Source organism: Epinephelus lanceolatus, chromosome 11 (assembly GCF_041903045.1).
Source record: "Epinephelus lanceolatus isolate andai-2023 chromosome 11, ASM4190304v1, whole genome shotgun sequence".
Lineage (NCBI taxonomy): Eukaryota > Metazoa > Chordata > Actinopteri > Perciformes > Serranidae > Epinephelus > Epinephelus lanceolatus.
Window position 1 is genome coordinate 11,769,037 of NC_135744.1, and position 19,818 is coordinate 11,788,854.

At 39.9% G+C, this 19,818-nt stretch overlaps 1 protein-coding gene across 1 annotated transcript; it reads left to right on the forward strand.

The window, feature by feature from the left end:
• Nucleotides 1-578: 578 nt before the first annotated feature.
• On the forward strand, nt 579-8,663 carry LOC117245774 (transgelin-like). Its single transcript, XM_033609275.2, has 5 exons — nt 579-757; nt 6,331-6,511; nt 6,607-6,778; nt 6,925-7,027; nt 7,156-8,663. Exons 2-5 carry the CDS (start codon nt 6,338-6,340, stop codon nt 7,304-7,306), a joined length of 600 nt encoding a protein of 199 aa, XP_033465166.1. The 5' UTR covers nt 579-757; nt 6,331-6,337; the 3' UTR covers nt 7,307-8,663.
• Nucleotides 8,664-19,818: the final 11,155 nt, after the last annotated feature.

Consider the following 19,818-nt stretch of genomic DNA (forward strand, 5'->3'; position numbering starts at 1 on the left):
CCTCTCCTTGTTGTCATGGAAACCGCCTGGATGTACAGATAGCCTATGTGCTGAAACCATACACGAGGACAGGAGTCAGTTCCAGATGTCTCAATTTACATTTTCAACTTCCGGAACAAAATGTTGCGATGTGTCATGACCTCTCCCTCTCCCTCCTCTTTATTGTGTCTTCACATGAAACTCAGCAGAGAGGAAGGGTTTACATTCCACAGCTGCCTCTTTCACTTTCAGACACAAACATCACCAGTTTGAATTAAGGCAATAAATAATCTCCTACATATGCCTCACTGCTCTCTAATTACTGTAACTCCCTTCCTGTGCTCACTCTAACTGCACTGTTCTCGAGGATTTTTTATCACCCCTCCCTCCCTCCCTCCTTCCTAATCCTGTCTCGTTCTTTAGTGGTAGAGGGAGAAATTTGGAGAATTCTTTTCAGTGACCACACCAAACTCTCCAGTCACATGCCCTCTTTTTCCTTCCCGTCCTTCTCCTAAATAAGGAATTACAATTTGAGTGGGGAAAGAGAGAAAGAGCAAAGGGGCGGGCCATAAGTGAAATAAGAGGACGTGAAGGCATATCTCTCTCTCTCTCTCTTTCTGTTGAATGTGGTGAAGTCATATATTTCAGACAAGGGTGTTTGCTGTATTTATGTTGGCAGTCCTGTATGGTGCACTCTGCACTGTGTTGTAAGAGAGAAGAATAGCGGGAACGCAGAAACACAAGCCCACCTGTATTCACCTGAAAGCTACTACACAAAGTAAGTAAACACTTATTCTTCTTCTTTTCTCTCATCCTCTTCCATCAATCTCAGTTTTATGGTTTCTTGCTGGCAGTCAGAAGATTTCTTTGTTGCTTTAAGCTTGTGGTTAACTCTGTGAAGGAAACATGAAAAAATGAGGTGTAATGTATCACACACCCCACCCTCACTTTCTGTCTCCATCCCTCTTGCTCGTATTTGATCATACACAGAATAAGACTAAACACCAAGTTATATTTTAGTTTTCTGTGTGGACTAGATGCCTTCTGAGTGACCCACTGGTCTGTAAGTTTACAGTCTTACATAATCCTGCTTCTTATCTACCTTTGCTCTCAGCATTCTTCTCTTGTGCTCAAAAATGCCAGGCCTCATAGCTCCAGGTTCAGCCTCAGACAAGTCTTTCCTTCTTCAACATGTAGCCAATACTGTCTAATAATATGTCATTTTCTAGTTTAATACGTGCTCTGAACACCACGCTGCTGGTGCAGGATGTGGCAGTAAAACTCTGCATGTGTTTGTCACATATGTTGTCACATTTACGGACCATAGTAAAGTTTTATGTGCAAGTCAGCGCTTTAGACTGCAAGATAACTTACAGTCCTTGACTTCGGGTGGTGTTTGGGCTGCTCTCACTATCCTCAGTGATAAGGTAGAAATACAGAGAGCTGAATTAACACTCTCGGTCAACAGCAGCTAGGAGTATATAAAGGCAAACGTGCATATGGACACTGTAAGACAATCGTGTGAACTACTTAATCCACAAAGGTGACAGAATGACCTGTAAGCCTCGTGCAGAGCTAATGGATCACAAGCTGCGATGAGTTGAGATGGTATCTATTTGACTCAGAAAATAACTACAGATGATGTGGTTTTATGCAGCCATGTTGCAATTACAAGAACTGCAAGTTACATAGAAAAGCTCAAGAATTTGGGCGGGAGGTGAGAATGACGAATATAAGAGTAACAACTGGAGTCTGAGTAAGACACTTAACCCTCAAATGACACATAGGAGCTGCTCAGAGTAGCAGTCTGGTATTGAAGAGTGCCACCGTGTAAAGCTAAAGCAGAAGATTAATGGAAAAATTATAGAGATAAAAAAAAATTAAGTCAGAAGTGCTTTGCTTTGACTTTTGAGTTGATACAAGTATGACCTGAACAGTGAGAACATTTATAAGGAACTACTCGACACTTAAAAAAATACAAATATAGTTGTGGTAGAGCTAGTTTTACACACTGAGTAGATAACAATAGTCACATTGCAGAGGCCAACTACGTGGTGAGATGTTGAGCTCTGAAGAAAGCAGATCAAAGGTTCATTTATAAAACCTGTTGAACAGGGGTCTTTAATGTTGTCAGGCCAAAGCCCCTGCAGCAGGGCCTCCCTACTACAAATATTGTCTAACACTGAATTGCATATATGGTTGGCCTACAATAATGTGTAGAGTGGCCTAAGGTCATGTACAGTATAAACGTACATTTTTCTGGTGCATACAATACTAAGCTAGTAATATAATGATTATTGACAGATTCCTGTATTTATACATAATGTTTCAGTGTTTAACATACATGTGGAAGGCACAGTGATTTACTGTAGGTAAGCTCTCTTCCATGACAGGAGGATTCATGAGCAACAAGCGTCAACCTCCAGGGTCAAAAGATTAAGCCAACAGGGAAGTGCGAAGAACTGCGGTTCCTTGAACAGCCACTTGAGGCTGGCTCTAAAAACGAGTCAACCCCGATAGACCCCGCTGTTAAAATGGCCAGCTACACAGCAGAAATAAAAATGTTAACAGCCTGAAATAAAAAAATGTTTTTTTCTCTGTAGTTAATTTCCCCATTTATGACAGGGGGACAGTATGTAAGTAACTCCAAGGTTTACATTTTATTAAGGCTTAAAGTTACACCTAATAAAGAGCGGGCTGCTCTGAGTGACAGACTATCCGCCGATAGTGTTTTCAGATCCACCCCTTAATCCTCCACAGCGACAGCCTCTCACCCAAATATGGTCAGTTCTGGCCCCAAATAACCAAGATGGTGACAGCCAAATTGCCAAACTTGAGACTTCAAAATGGGAGTCTACATACCAGTGGGTGATGTCACAGTAACTACATCCATTATTTTTTACAGTCAATAACTGTAAATTAAATTGTTTGTTTTTTCTGGATAGGAAGGCAGATATGAATCTATCTCTGGTAATAATATTTTGGACACATGTAAATGTTTATTTTCAGACAAATTTAAAATTTTGCAGAAAAAAACAACAACAATAATTTGGCGCCCCCCTGCAGTAACTGCAAGCATCCCTTAACACATTCAACACATTCAGTTCAGTTAGATGTGGAGTTTTGAAATTAAGGACTAAAGACACTAATTTAGAAATATGTTGATTTGAAATGAAAATGTGTTGCCTTAGTTACCTTTTTGGCATGTATGAGCAAATCACTGACCAGTTTATAATACTTGTTTTGCACAGTACCCTCAGCAGCACTAACAGCTGTTTATCCACATCTTGGTGTTTGTGGGGTGTTGTAGCTGTGACTCTGTGATCACCAAATGTCCCCGGTAACTACTAGGCCGCTCCCAGTTGATTTCAGAAGTGTGCATATCTACATAATCCTCCAAAACACACATTCAAACACCTGGACAAACACCCTACTTGATTAGCCTGTGCAAATATGCGAGACTGCAGTCTATTTTATGAAAACATTCACAGTAAATATCTGTCCTAATGGTAGATGTGCTCAGTGCAGAGTGACAGCAGCATGACCCAATCTTGTGGCATCAAATCAGTGGTTTTTAGAGAGCTAGACTTCACCAAAGAGTAGACTCTCTCATCCCTTATTATTCACTACATGCAGACATAAGTCCTGATGTTTGCAGCTGCTGGATGTTCCCTGGATGCGTCAGGACAAAACAGATGGAAATGTTGTGATTGAGAAAGAGATTGTCTAAGAGTTTGGATGTTTGGATATTTACTTCACCCTTGTTGCTGTTACAAACTGGTTTTGCGGTTATTTAGGGGACAGGAAGTTGCTTCTCCTCCACATGCCCCTACAACCACTGCAAGCTCACACAATGAACAGAACCACAAGTGTGATGTATGGCAGGAAGGGCTCCAGTGTGGAGCTGTTAGACACAAGGACAATTTGTCATACTATCAACACATATTGTGTAAGACTGAGAAGCCTCTGTTTTGCAAGAGATGTAATAGGTGTGCTATGTAGATTATGCTGCATATTAAACCCAGAGTCAAAAATAAAACTCAGATTCTTGCACACAGCGCTACATGAAAACCAGCCTCATTAAAATGTAACAAAAAACGTACAGTTTCCATATATTTGCAGAACATACATAGCATAAATATGTATGCATATACTTGGGCAGAAAGTAAGAGTGGAGGACTTTCCTATCGGCTCTAAACATCTCCTTATGTTATCTGCTTTCCGTCTTCAGAAACCTCACTGAATTGCATAACTCAGCTAATCTGATCTGCAAAAGCAATAACTTCAGCGTGGTGCTTAACATGTACCGACTTGTACTTTTATGTTTTAACGACGGAGAGGTTGGTTTTTATGTTATTTATTTATTTATCTTTGCTTAAAGGCCGTTCCCATGGTGAGCAGCAGTGTGTTGTTTTGTTTAGACTCCTGTATATACATAGCTACCTTTGTCAGGGAGGGAGGAAGGAAGTGACAGCCGCATGAGCAAACAGGATGCAGGGAGCAGGGTGGTTCTGCAGAAGCCAACAGGAAGCTCATACTGCATTAATAAGTGAGATAGGCCAACCGTAATTACTTACAGCAGGGTCGTAATTCCTAAAGACATTTAACATTTTCAGCCTCCAAGGTACACAATGTTTTTGTTTAATAGAGATAATGGAAATACAAAGCTGAAATCTGTGATTTTCAATACACTTGTGAGTTAATAAATGTCTAATTTAATAATGATAAATAAAGATGATGAAGGATTAGATTAGAATTAAATATGCTCTGCTGTGTAATAGAAAAGTACACACACATGGAAACACATGAGATTTCTGTCCTTGACTCTTCATTGACCTCTCTCCTTATCACATAGTTCAACATTTTGGGAAATATGCTTATATAATTTCTGGTGAAGAGTTAAGTGAGAAGACTGATACCACTCTCGTATGTGTCTGTCTGTTGATTATGAGGCTACAGGTTGGCTGGGGATTTTGCAGTGATTTAACAAACAAGCTATACAACCCACTTGCCATAAAAAAATGTTGGAACTGTACATTTTTGCAAACCATGGATACTCTACATTTGCACATTATTATGCAGTGGATACTTTGAAACTTTACTTTTACATTTAGACACAAAAAACACTTGGTCATGGTTAGAAAAAGATCATTGTTTTGGTTTAAAATACTCAGTTTTTGGGGCACAATCCACACTAGAAAATCAGCAACATCTCTGTAAAAAAACATTTGCTTTTTGTGCCACTATCACCACTGGAAACACACTGACTGAAAGCTACAAAACACTCATATTTGGTGCACAAAAAGCTGCTGGAAACACAGTGACTGTTTGCTACAAAACACCCCCATTTGATGCTCAAAAACTACTGGAAACAGTTACTGGTTGTTACAAAACACCCCCATTTGATGCTCAAAAAGCTGCTGGAAACACAGAGACTGATTGCTACAAAACACCCACATTTGATGCTCAAAAAACTGCTGGAAACACAGAGACTGGTTGCTACAAAACACCCACATTTGATGTTCAAAAAACTGCTGGAAACACCACAATGACTTGCCAAATCACATTATCAGTATCAGTATCAGTAGCTACATCAGTATTGTTATTGCTTATTGTTGGTCTCAATCAATGGTCTGCAGCTTGGCAGATGCCTCGCCTAGGTGACACGTCATCCACCGGCCCATCCACCTCTTAATAACAGTCAGCTCATATGCTATGTACTTTAGAAATGTTGATATGATACATATGACGTGCAAATGCAGCGTATTCGTGGATTGCAAAAATGTACAGTTCTGACTTTTTCTTCTGGCAACTTGGCTGAGATAGTGCTGGTTAGCAAACTTAATTACCTTCAGACAAGGCCAGCTCCTGGCTGCAGCTTTATATTTAACACCCAGATATGAGAGTGATATCAATCTTCTTATCTTACTTTCCGTCAGAAAGTGGACAAATGTATTTCTCAAGATGTTAAACTATTTCTTTGACCGTCAGCACAACATAGATGCCTGAGATCAACACCTAAACTCCCCTTGACTTTACAAAAGGTTGAACAATAAATCAGCCTCTTGAACAAGTGAAGAGCAGCCAAAATTTGCTCACTTTTGAGAAGATTGAAATTAATAGCTTCTTTAAAAAAACAGAGCACACAATAGAAAGACTTCCTGCACACATGTACGCTAAACTCTGTTTGTTCTGAATGCAGGCCAGGACTGTGGGTGTGAGCAGGGCAGGGATTAGAATGTGAATGTTACATCCATCAAATATCCATATTGAAAAGGACACAATACGCTGCCAAGGAGCAAAGTTTGCTAAGCTATCTGCCTATCTAATACTAACTTTCACTCCCAACAGAATCAGCATGGCATACAGAGGTCCTGCCTATGGTTTAAGCCGGGAGGTACAGAGTAAGATTGATAAGAAATATGACCCGGAACTGGAGGAAAGGTTGGTGAAGTGGATCGTCAAGCAGTGTGGCGTAAGCGAGCCTGAGCCAGGAAAGGTCGGATTCCAAAACTGGCTCAAGGACGGATGTGTGAGTATTGGGGTTTGCATAAGTGTAAATACATGACAGCAGTGTAATTCAAGTTGTGTGCATTAGAGTGATCCTCTTCTTTTCTGTGTGCCTAGGTGCTAGGTGAGCTCATCAACAGCTTGTATGCATCCAACAAGCCGCTCAAGACCATCAAGGGCTCGACCATGGCGTTCAAGCAGATGGAACAAATAGCTGTGTTCCTCAAAGCTGCTGAAGATTATGGAGTCACCAAAACTGATATGTTTCAGACTGTAGACCTCTTTGAAGGTAAGACAACAGTTCATTGTTTTGCAAATTTACCACAGTATAGTCTAGGAAATAAAGTTGTAGACAGTGGTTGAGTGCACAGGTCGCTGTCTCTTCCCTGTATTTGGTGTGTGGTCGGTTCATGTGGGATTGTTGCATGTCTTCAGGCAAGGACTTGGCTGCTGTCCAGAGGACCCTGATGGCTCTGGGTAGTCTGGCTGTCACAAAGGAAAATGGGTGTTACAAAGGAGACCCCAGCTGGTTCCATAAGTGAGTTTGAATGCCCCCCTCACATGTGAACTAGTCTCTCTGTGAGAAATTGGTAAAACAAAGCAGGTTTCATTTAAGTGCTGAGGAATGAGACTACAGACTGAGATGTTTTATCTGTATGTGTGCAGGAAAGCCCAAGAAAACAGGAGAGAATTCTCAGATGAACAGCTGAGCGAAGGCAAAAATGTCATAGGCCTACAAATGGGCACAAATAAAGGAGCATCTCAAGCTGGAATGACGAGCTATGGACGACCAAGGCAGATCATCAACAACCCCTGAATCAGAGCAGTGATTCAACCCTCCTCCCAGACACTCCTTCTTCTGCCCTCTGAAAGGCCAATGAAGATGGAGAAGCTCTGACTCTTACTTTGGCCATAAGGAGAAATGTGACCTGACTGTTTTTTACGGCTAAACTGGACCAAAACAGGGACCAATGAGAACACGTACTTCATGTTGAGCACATATACATACAGCAATACTTTAACAGTGCAAATAAACAATTAGACAGCATTTTGAATAGTAAATTGTAAATTAGACTTTTTTCTTAAAGAATTATTCCAGTTGTTTTGCATGTGTTAACACAATACCTAAAAATTAAATGTGCGAGATTTTAGATTTCAGAGGTTTCAGTTCATTATACCAATCAATTTGCAGACTTGTAACTTGCTTTAATTTAGTACTCCTTCACATTTACATATGCACATAGGAAACAGGAGGTTTAAAGGTTCTCTGCAAGAAAAAATTTGAGCATCAAACACTTAATTTTATGCATTTTGGTGAATTTCTATGCTCCAATGTGTGGTGTAAATGTCTGTAATTTTTTCAAAATAAAAGTCCTCTGCCACTTTAATGTTTTAATTGGGGAGGGGGAACAAATGCACCAGTTCTAAATATAGAGGGGAGGTTTTCCAACCCCCACCCCAAAATCTACACCTATGCCATCAACATGTAGTAGCTTTACTCTTTATTTCAGCCTCTATATAATTGTTATTACAGCATGCACTTTCAAAACTGCATTCAAGGACACTACGATATCTGACATCTGAGAAATTTTAATGGATGAAACAACCATATCCATTATTTATGTTTCACAGTGCCCTTGTTTGCTTTTTGTTCATCTCTAAGCATTGCTTTTCTGACAATGTTGCTATCAATTCTTGGATGTGAGGCAGTACTTGAATGCACCGCCAAGGAGAGTTTTGAAAAGGTACCCTGCTCACAACTACAACACAACAATTAACAACAACAAAATTAATGATAATGAGGAAAAAATAACTAATTGTTAAATGTAATTACATGATCTCAAGCAAGTTTCAAGTGCCATTTGTTGTGTATTGGAAGAAACTGAAACAAGTGGCAGCCTGGACAGTAAGAAGTGGAGTGTTGTGGGTTTATGATAATTTGAATTTAAAGGTCACATACTCAAGTCATTTTAGAAAGTGAATTGCCAAGTTTAAAACTGTTTTAAGAAGAACATAAAATACAGTCATGTGTGTTTTATTTGCTCCATAACACAATCTGTAGTCAGATGCTCTGAGTTAACTCATTATCATCAAGACGTCGGCCCTTCTTTTTAGAGTTTAATACATCATATATAATGACAATGATTTTGAATAAAGTTCAATTTACCTGTTAAGAAGTCTCCTGTGTGGTGAATAGATTAACTTACATAATAGTAGGCTTTGTCCTCATCTACTGATAACAATATTGATCACACTCTGTGCAGAGTCAATGTGCTGTGTGTGGTTGGTCGAATAGCCTGGTGGCACCAGGTGAACAGTAAAGGGATTAACTAATGTACATAGCAACCAATAACAATCATGTAAGAGTTTCTGCAGGTAACTATAGTAGCACAACACTCGGCCTTGTTTGCTTTAAACCTGAGCTGTACTCCACACAGAGATAAGCAGATGCAATAAAGTGTGTAGAAAGAAGACAATGTGCCCAAAGGTGGGAGGAGAGAGAAACTGATGGGAGGGAGTGATGATGGGTGGGGATAAAGCCTGGATTTTTCCTGGCTGGGCTTTGCCTGGTTGGATGGAACAAGAGCAATGAGGGGGATTCAGTGGAGGACTATCACTGTCTCCTGCCAAGATTGTGTTTATACTGTGTTTTTGCTTGAGTACAGACTAAGCTGTTCAGCATGAACTGACTCAGAAAAAGGCCAAAGAGGGAGAAGAAAAGCAGGAAGGAGAGGACAGAGAAACAATTAAGTTAGGTTTGATGAAAGAAAGATTATAAGCAACAACAGGAAGAAGTACTACTTTAAAAAAAAAAAAGCACAGGACATTGAGGTGGTTGGGGTCAGAAGGAGAACAGGTCAAGACAGAACAGTGGACATAAGAATTCACAGAGCATTTCCAAAAAAGGAGTGATCATTGCAGAGGGAGGGCAAACAAAAGGACTTCCTTTTCCTTTTCCTTCTTATTCTTGGTCTGGTAACAGGAAGCTGTGTGTATAAAGCTTTTACACAGAGAGGTTAACTGGTATATTGTAAATTTACAAGGAACAAGTACAGATTTAAACAAATAAAATCAATATGGTAAATACTTATGTCCAAGTAGTGGCATATTCTTTTTATTTATCTCATTATTATTTTCTATAATCCATTATTTTCACAATAAAAGCATTTGAAAACTGCTCCTCTAGATGCTTGATCACTGCAGTCAGGCTTATATTAAACACCTCATGAATGCTTATTAGAGCAGCTACTCGCCTCTGATGGAGCCACATTACTTGCTCTTTACAATGTAAAGAGCACTACTGTTGATGCTGTCGCTGTCGTCTCTGCTGGACGGCTGCTGTTTTTCTCAGCTGCAGTTTAGATAATCATAATTGCCGAAACATGTTTATTATTTCAACACTAACATTTATTTCAACACTTGAAGGCTGGTGTGCTTTGGCATAAGTGAGCTCCTTGGATCTCAGACTGCTCAACACATCTGTTCAAGTTTATCTCGAGGGTCCATCAACATCACATGCCAACTTTGTGTTCCTGCAAGACATTTTTACACCGGAACTCTGGTTCCTTTTTTCTGTTTGTCAACAGTATCCACAACAAACATCACTGCCAAAATGCTTAGGTCAAGACATACACATATCTCATAAGGTGCAAGGCAGATCAGACTACTTAAGTCAATAAAATAGAGCAGATTTAAATAGAATCATCTACTTGTATTCATATTTGACCTTTAAATGATTTATATATTTGCTTTTTTGTTGGTTTAATTGCCATGAAGCACTTTGTCATCACTGGAGGATCATTATATCAAGGACACTCAATCATCAGAAATGCATTACTCTGTTGTTTCATCACTTTTCATCTCTAAGGAGATAAAAGCTGATGTGGCGAGACATGTGATTCTTTTATCATGAGCCTAATTGTGTCAGGAGCACTGCTGCACTGATGACTGTCAATTCATCATTTATTGACTAACTGAGTTAATAACCTTTAGCATACATAATATAATCACTGACTTTTCAGTCTTATCAGCTATTGTTGCAACTTGCTAATGATGAATTTATAAATTACTTAAGTGAATCATGATTAGTTAAAGGAGCAGTGTGTAAGCTTTAGGGTGGTTTAGTGGCAGCTAGCGGATGGGACTACAGATTGCAACCAGCTGCAACTTTTCCTCGTTAGAATTCCTTCAGTGTTGATTGTTTAGGAGGTTTTAACCAGGAGCTGAAATCTGCAGAGGTCTCTTTGTCACCAAAACAAACAGACCATGTGATTAAAACCACTTAAATCACTCAATAGATGAGTTTCATGTTACAAATCAGTATTTCTTCTCAATTTTTGGCAAGTTGCAGACAGGTTGCTCACCCAGAACCTGCTACTGTGTGCTTACCTATCTTCTCTGATAATTCAGTGTGTGCTCACCTTATTTCTGATGCATACTTTAAGGAGGTTTTTACCAGGAGTTGAACTGTACTCAGAGGTTTCCACCTCTCCACCACTTGAACTAATAAAAACACTGAAAAAGCAGGGCGCCAAATCTACCATGTGAGCTAGTGGGCACCCTGCATGCACAAAGACTATGTCCTTGCTGCTGTGGGCTCAATTCGTACCCCCGGCTCTTTGCTGCATGTTTTCCCCTTTTACTCTAAAGTTTCCCTGTCCAAAAAAGGCAAAATGCTCCCCCCCAAAATAGTTATCTATAAACACTGAATAAAGCGGTATCATGTTTTTCAAATTCAGTGTTTTTCTGATGCTCCTATCGCAGAGGGGCTTCTAGCTACAATGGCAGACACGAAAATGTGAAAGGCCCTATCTATAGCTAGTGTTTGATTTGTCCGTTCTTGGTTGCTGTAGAAACATGTTGATGCAACATGGCAATGACCCACTCCCTGTATAGATATAAATGGCTTATTCTAAGGTAATGAAAACACAACAATTTGTATGTCCATGTGATTACACACTACAGCAAATACACTCACTATGTTATATTTCATCTCTGCCGATATATCCCCCTCAATCCTACAAACTGAACCTTTTAGGATTTATTAATGATTAATTGGTCATTTGAGACTTGAGATAATAAAACTACAATCCCTCTCTGTTTTATATAAGAAGAAGAAGAAGCTTTATTGCCATTGTACACACGATACAACGAAACTTTGTTTGGCAGCAATTCCTGTAGCAGCTACCGTATTTCGAGTGTCTTAAAAAAAAAAATTAAAATCAGAAGTGTGCAAAAGAGGCAGTTATAAATATATAATCAATAAATATATATAAAGTGTGTAGTGCAGGGGAGCAAGTGGTCCAGTTACTGTCCTTGCAGCAATCTCTTCACAGCCATGTATAGTTAAATTAAGTCCTTAAAGGTCCAGTGTGGATTTAGTGGCATCTAGCATTGAGACTGCAGATTCCAGCCAACTGAAACCTCTCCCATGTGCCAAGCGTGTAGGAGAACTACGGTGGCCGACACGAAAATGCAAAAACACAAACTGACCTATCTAGAGATAGTGTTTAGTTTGTCCATTCTGGGCTACTGTAGAGACAACATGGCAGGCTTCGTGGAGGAGGACCAGCTCTGTATGTAGATATGAACGCATTATAAGGTCACATAAACGCAACAATTTTCAGGTTAAGGTGATTATACATAAATCAAAAAACATAGTTATTAATATTATATTCCATATATGCAAATATATCCTCATAACTTCTACACACTGGGCCTGTAACTTTATAAAGTAGTTACTACAGTAGAGCTAGACTGTATTCTTTTACATTGAGGAATGAGGTTTTGGAACTTCCTCATTTCCACCTCAAATTGGACATCACATGACTTTGAGGTTGAGCATCCAGGTAGAACTGATAAACTCGTAATTCCCTTCTGGTCTGCCAGTGTGGAAGGCAGCTGAAATTAATGAGACTGAAAAACACATTTAAAACATTTCCCAAACAAGCCAAAACAAATATATCACTCTGTGCTCCCCTTTTTTGTTCTTTATCTCAGAGTCTCGACATTTTAAACATTTCCACAGCTAATTTCCTAGCAGCTCCGTGGTGCCCGCCGGTTTTGACACAAGAGCTATTTTTTTTCATTCCATCAGGGTTAAAATGAAAGCGTGGAAACACCAACGCACCACTGGCCTCACTGCAGTGGAATGTACTTTGCTACCATACAGGGGCATAACAGGGGCGACGATTAGCCTTGAGGTTGAAGAAGTGGCCTTATGACTGGAGAGGTGCCAGTTTGAATCCTTAGACTGTCTGTGAACATGTAATTGGGGAAGCTAACACCTTCTGCCACCACTGTGCTGTTGAGCAAGGCTAGGGGGGTGGAGGCTCCATTAGAGGGCTGAGTCCATTAACAGCCAAGAAGGTTATTTGAAGGTCAAGTTCTCAAAATTAGTTTTCAGTTGTGTCTCAAAAGGAAGGATCCAGCCTTGCACTTGAAAACAGAGGTAGAGGAAAAGAACATTTTTCACCAATGTATGCACCATAACAGGCACATAATGGGCTCCTAATGTTTAACATTTTTCCACCAACTTTATGAACCAGACAGGATGAACTTAAGTAGCCAGGTCCAGATCTCAAGACTCAAGTCAAAGAAATGGCCTTTCAGTCTGATTAGCAGACTAGAACTAATTAAGGCATCTGAATGACAGAGTGGAAAAAGACATGGTTTCAGTCTCTGGCAGCGGTGTCTCGCTTGGCCAGTAACATAACCAGTGACACTGTGTTCCCAAGAAGGACGACAGCATCAGACATTTCATTTGTGTCCCACAATGACATGTTTAAATTCAATTGACAAATGGCTGATAATGGTGTCAGATCGGAAAATGCTTCTATGAGTTGTTCTGGAGGGTGTGGACAAACTTTGGTGTTTCATTTGGAGGATTTGCTGTAACTTGGCAGTGTTGGTGAGTGGGAAGCCAGCTGCAGCATTAGGCTGCATTCACACCGAATCAAGCGGAGGGGATTAGCCACAGGGTTGTGCGGCAGTGTGGGAGTGTCACTTATACGGCGGAGTGAAAGGTACAGAACAACTTTAGAGAGCCAGTTTCTTCATCTCGTTGACTGAGTATTTGTCTTTGGTAGGTTTGTTTATGTTGGCTTGTAAGATCTATAGAATTCCTTTTGATTAACATTACTTTAGTATCTGCTCTGTCACAAATGACACCATGTGCACACACAAAGAAAGTGTGTGCTCTCCTTTGCAGGATAGTACACACAAGCTGTAAACATATACTTCATTTCTTTTAGTCAGTGTAATGTTTAACAATAAAAAGAGACTGAAATGCTTGTTCTTGTGGACCACTGGCGTCATTCTGGTCTAATCCCCAGTTAGGTGATAGGCCACCACAGAGTTAAGTCAGGTTGCGTTTCTCCAAAAAATGATTCTGTCTCAACTCAAGCAAGCCACCGCTTCTTTTTTTCCCCAGCATCCTTTGCTGCCCCATCGCCACTACCCACATTCAAATGAATGGGAGGAGTAACGTTAACGTCTGACTTGGTGTGAATTCAGCATTAGTGACTCCTACTGGCTGTTTTGTCAGTTTTTTCTCACACAGCCTCTCATACACTCTTTTTGGGTACAAAGACTATGGATTTCAGTACTTTTCCTTCATTTTCATATTTTCAAGCGTAGACCAATTGCACTACTACAGAGATTGTTTGTCAGTTTGAATATAATCATCTCAAAATAAATCTACAATAAACGCCTTTTTTTTAAAAAAAAAAAAAAAAAAAGAAGAAAATCAAATTTTAATTTTCTTTGCAGGCATGTATGGTTTGTATGAAATGTCAGGTAGAGATGTCAGGCCTGAGGCTAAGATTGACACCTCCTTTAAAAAGTCAGATGCATATGGAAACCTTAAAGTGAAGGGGGAGGACAGGTGAGATTATTCGTGAAATATGAGAAAAACAGCAAGGTTAAGACACAGGGATTGGTTGTGGACCTGGAATAGGCCAAAGGGCAGCTTGTCTTTTTTGATCTTAGGTACATTTTAAACACCAAAAATTCAGGCATTATTGACAGCAAAAGCAATGTTAGGCTGCTTTGGTTTGTATGCAGCTGGATGATGTCAGTCCAAGGTCATTAAGTGACGCCACAAAAGGCAGCAGTCGAGAAATGATTGCCCTGGGTGAAAGGCTGGGGAAGTAAACAGGACAGGCTGACCCTGACCTGAGACCTGCTGAATTAGCTTTAGGACCAAGACAGTTATCGAGAGACGCAGCGTAGAAATCAATGGATGTAAATGAATTTTGTTGACCTGGTCGCAGAGCAGAAAGACCCTCTGGGATTCTTCTGCACTGTTTGAGTGAGGTTGAGATGGTGTTATACAAGCCTCAGTGCAGGTAAAACAGGTTTCTAGGCAGCTGCAGTGGCAAATGATGAAACGGACTGGTTGTCATTTTTTGTACTGTAATTACTACTCAATCGCTTCCAGTATGTTTTCCCAGAGGTGAAATTTCCAGTTGGTTTTCAAGTGTGGTTTCCAAAATAGTGACAAGTAACTGTGTTTATGAAACAGAGAGGCAATCAGCTGGAGACTGCAGGTTTGGAGAATGGTTAGACATGGATGTCACATCAGATACGATAAACACTGCCTGCAGGCTGAGGTTAATGTGAAGACTGAATATGTGTGTGTGAGTGACTCATATGCATGAATATGGTTGAACCACAGAGGAAGGTGCAGTGGTGTGACTGCATGTGTTGTGAGCTCTTTCTGTGGCTGCATTGAATGATAAAAGAGTGAAAAAGGTAGGTCACAGGAGTATCAGGTGTAAATGGTGGGTAATCTGAGCCAGGAAGCAGATGTTTCCCCTGAAACTGTTGGTATTGAGATCTGAAAGGTGAACCTTTCATGCAAACAGCAAGCTGAAAGCTCAGAACGTGCTGTTAAATGCACTTCAAGCTCACCTTGAGGAAGTGCTGCCCGGGTTTTAAACCATCTTTCAGGGTTTTCTGTCGCATATTCATTTCAACACACTGTGCTGCTATTTATCACCTGATCAACCAGTCATGACAGCCGTTATCTGCTGCAGTGAAGCTGTAAAGTGCTTTGTGCAGAGGAGGAGGAGTTCCTCTGTGAAAGTGATGTGGCCCTTTGTCTGAATCCTGGAGTCGCAGTCATGTAAAATGAAGTGGTGGATAATGTTCTTGCTGCTTACTTATGGAATTGCCTCTGTCAGACACAAGTAAAACATGCATTGCAGACACACAATAGAAATTGTGAATATAAGGGTGCCATTATTCACAAAACTAATGGCTCAATTCAACATGTTCCTGCGAGTGCCTGTGTCTCATATATTTTTATTGTGATATTCATCTTTAGAAAATTACATGTGTTTACATGATGTTACAGAAATGCATGTTTAATGGATTCAGTGGGGACAGGGAGAGGCTTGCTTGCTTTTGACACGGTGTTATGCCTATATATTCGCAGAGGGAAGTATTTTAACCCAACATTATGACCGTAGAGATTTAAATATGTCTGGACTTCAACAGATTTTCTTGGTCAACAACCGAATAACAGACAGCTTGAATGCAGCAGCTCTGATGATAAAGCTGCTGTGGTGTGGAAAACACAGAGAGAGAGATGGAGAGAGGGGAAGAGACGGTGGAAGTTGGATTATTGCACAATGTTTCTTAAAGTTATAACTTAATCAGAATGCTGCTTTGTCACTTCATGACCTGCCCGTGTGAAACTCGCAATATTTTCTTATACAACAAGCTTACCCAAACCGCCTGACCCACAGGCTGTGGGTTGACCTGTGCATTACTACTGACCAGGAAGAGAAACAAAATTACCACAAGGAGGCACATAATGACTGCAAGGACATGCAAAGGAACTAGAAAGAGACACAAAATAACTATAAAAAAGGAAAAACAACCACAAAGAGACACAAAACTACAAAAAGGATCCATAACAATGAATTAATAATAATCCATTCATGCCACAACCTCCCAAGTGCAGAGGCATATAACACCTAATAAAAATCCCACTGTCTCTCGGTGACAGCAGATGTGGATTTCCAGTGTAAGATAACTATTTTGCTGCTAAGCATCAAAACAAAACAAAACAAACTTCTGCTTTTATCATGAGAGCAGCTTCTGTATTCCATTTCCTCTGATATTATATAATCAGATTGTGAAGTTGCAACATGTGACTTGTTGTAACTTCTGACAAAGAAATGCAACATCACAAGGGTCACAGCACATGGCACAGGCCCAAATATGCACTTACATCGCTCATGATTTATGAAATCATGACATCTGAGAGGAATCATACAGGAAAATGCATCACATTGCTTGGTGATCAAAGAAACTGAACCCCATGAGTGAAACTGGACTAATGTAGACTCAAGGAAGTCAATTTGATTTTTTTTTTTCAATTTATCATCAAAGTGGACAGCAAATCAAAGAACTAAATTAAAAGTACACTGGGGAAATTGTCTACAGTCTATGGTCATTGCTGAAATGGTAAATGAGAGGCCATTTTCATAAAGGATCCGTACTGAATCTCTGTGCTGTGTTATTAGAAACACTACAACACCTTTACTGTCTGCAGCAGATGACATATAGGCCCAAAGGTCTCAGATGCCTGTTGTAGCCACTGCACCATTCATCACATTTGGCAGCACATTACAAACCCTGACCCCACAGGTTCAGACATAAAGTAACCTCTGATAGGTGAGAACGTGTATCTTATTGAGATTAAATATTTTCCTCTTGCCTTCTCGGCTCACGCAGGCCCTTGAGACGTTGTGTTACAGATGCCCAACACTGCCCAGCTTGTCAATACTGAGCTAGAGCCAAGTTTTACGCAGGTCAATAGAGCAGGAATAACACACAAGGCCAGATATAGATTTTATCAGGGTGTAGCTAACTGGCGAGTGATGCCTCTGTCTCTGTTAATGCCCTCTGGGATTAGAAAGTTATCATTTCCCACTTTCAAACTGTGTGTCGATAGATTAAACGCTCAAATATTTATCTATAGTCAGTTTCCAGGCCTTTAAAAACATTAAGTGCATATTTAGATTTGGATCACTGGCAGTCTAAACATACACATAGTTTAGATAAAAAGTTTAATTGTCTCAAAGGAAAGTGCCTTTAAACATTTTCCTTTTACCATTTCAGGTGACGCAGATTTACGTGAAATTACTCTCCTTCATTTTTACAACATCACAGCTCTTAAGATGGAAAAACTAGTAAAAATACCAGCTTTAATTCTTGAGTCATTCCTGTGTCTGACACATGAACTGCAGCATACCAGACAATTACTTCACGTTGTTTTGGATTGTGTTCAATGTGTTAACAGCGCTTTCAAATTTCACACTCAGTCGACAGTCTGCAGCACAACGTCCAGATGGACCAACTATTTTAGTTACGCCGGGACAGTTTTAGGTCATAGTTAAAATTAATGAGAGCAACATTGAGAGTGGGCAAATGATTTGTTAAGTGGGTATTTTACAACTTGCCAACAATCATATACACACTCCAGCACGCCTAATGTTTAATGAGGATGTTTTAACATGAGTCGACACTGCCTCCAAGTGCTGTTATTGCATTAGACTGATAAACTTAGTGAAAGCAAATTAATTAGGCACTAAGGAACTCTGCGGCTGAAAGAAAGGAGACATGGAACAAGCAGTGAGCCTTGTTAGTGTCGCTCTCAATTTAGTTGTTTGATAAAATGGTTCCCTCTGCTGGTGAGCATGTGTAGTGCTGCACATCACAATTTTAGGGCCAAATCCCAATGTCTCACCCAGAGGCCGTAAACCCTGAACCCTCAGGGATTTAAGTGATATCAGCTGGTAAAAGTTTGAGTGCAAGAGGCTGCAAGGGTTCAAAAATAAAAAGGAATGGGACAGCACTGTGCAGCAGCATATCACAGTACCTTAATGCATAGGTGTAGATTTCAAAGGGCGACACAGAGGATACATCCCCCTCAATATTTAGAATGTGCAATAGTTCCACACCCCAATAAAAACATGAAGGTAGCAGAGAAGTTTAACTTTGATAAAATTAAAGACATTTACACTTTACACTGAGGCAGAAAAGTACAAATTAGTGCATAAAAAATCACCAGCATGCAGGAAATTAAATGTTTGACACTCAAAATGTTCTAGCAGAGGACTGCTAAACCCGTAATTTCATGTTCCCCTTTTGCCTTGATGATGCCATACATGTCATGTATGGTACAATTATGGGTTTGGGACTTTTTATGTGTTTTTTTTTTTTTAATTTTTCATGTTGAAAGCACTTCAGGGGTCAATCCCTGATTAGAACGTCTTCCAGGCATTTACCTTACACAGTGGACGAGAGGTTATTGTCAGATAATCAATTACTTGTTTTTGCCATAACAGCATTACTAAGGAAAATCAAAAGAAATGGTTGATGAATAAACCAGATATATAATATAGCCATGCTTGCATTCATCTGATTTCATGTGTTTTTTATGGACCATCTTAAATCCCAATGTTAATGTAGTGGTTCTGTGTAAATTTAACGTGCCAGGCCAAACACCCATGTCCCAGTCTGCCTGTTTACCATGTTTTTGTTTGTTTGTTTTTTAAATGCTTCCTGGTTTCCCCTGGTAATCCTGCGTTTTAATGTCACAGCATTATGAATTGTGGGTAATCTGAGGTGGCACCGAGTCAAGTTTCGCAAGTCACAAGTAAATTTATAGTGCACTTAATTCCCAAGTTCAACAAGTTCTGTCCCAAGTCCTAAACTTTGTGTTTTGAGTCCTAAACAAGTCATAATGTGCTCTTCACCAAATGTAATGCCAATTCGATAACAGAGTAATAATATATTAAATTTACATAAATCATGATTACTTTTTAAAAATTGTATTCATTTTTTAAAAGTTACTTAGCTTAGCATTAGCTCACTATGTTAACATTAGCCGCAGCCTCAGCTTGGGGAAGGTATCAAATATTTTCAAGTCAAAAGACTCGAGTGAGAGTGAAGTCACAAGTCACTGGTGTTAAGTCCAAGTCAAGTTACAAGTCTTTTTGATTTAGTCGAGTCTCAAGCCATCAAATTTGTGTCTGCATGTGACTCAAGTCCACACATCTGTGGGTAATTCCCTCAGGTAAAGTGCAGAAATGTGTGCAGTGGGACAGCCCTAAGTCTTCATGCACTTAGCGGGAATGCACCTCAAAGTCTGTGAGTCCGTGAGTGTGGTTAAAGGGATTGGGCCACAGCCTTGATTTCAGAAACTGAGATTTGTATATACTTTCTTCTCTTTAAAATTTAAATACTATCACTCATGACAGGTCACAGCTTTTAATAATTACCAAAAAGAGAAAAGATTACTCCCAACACACA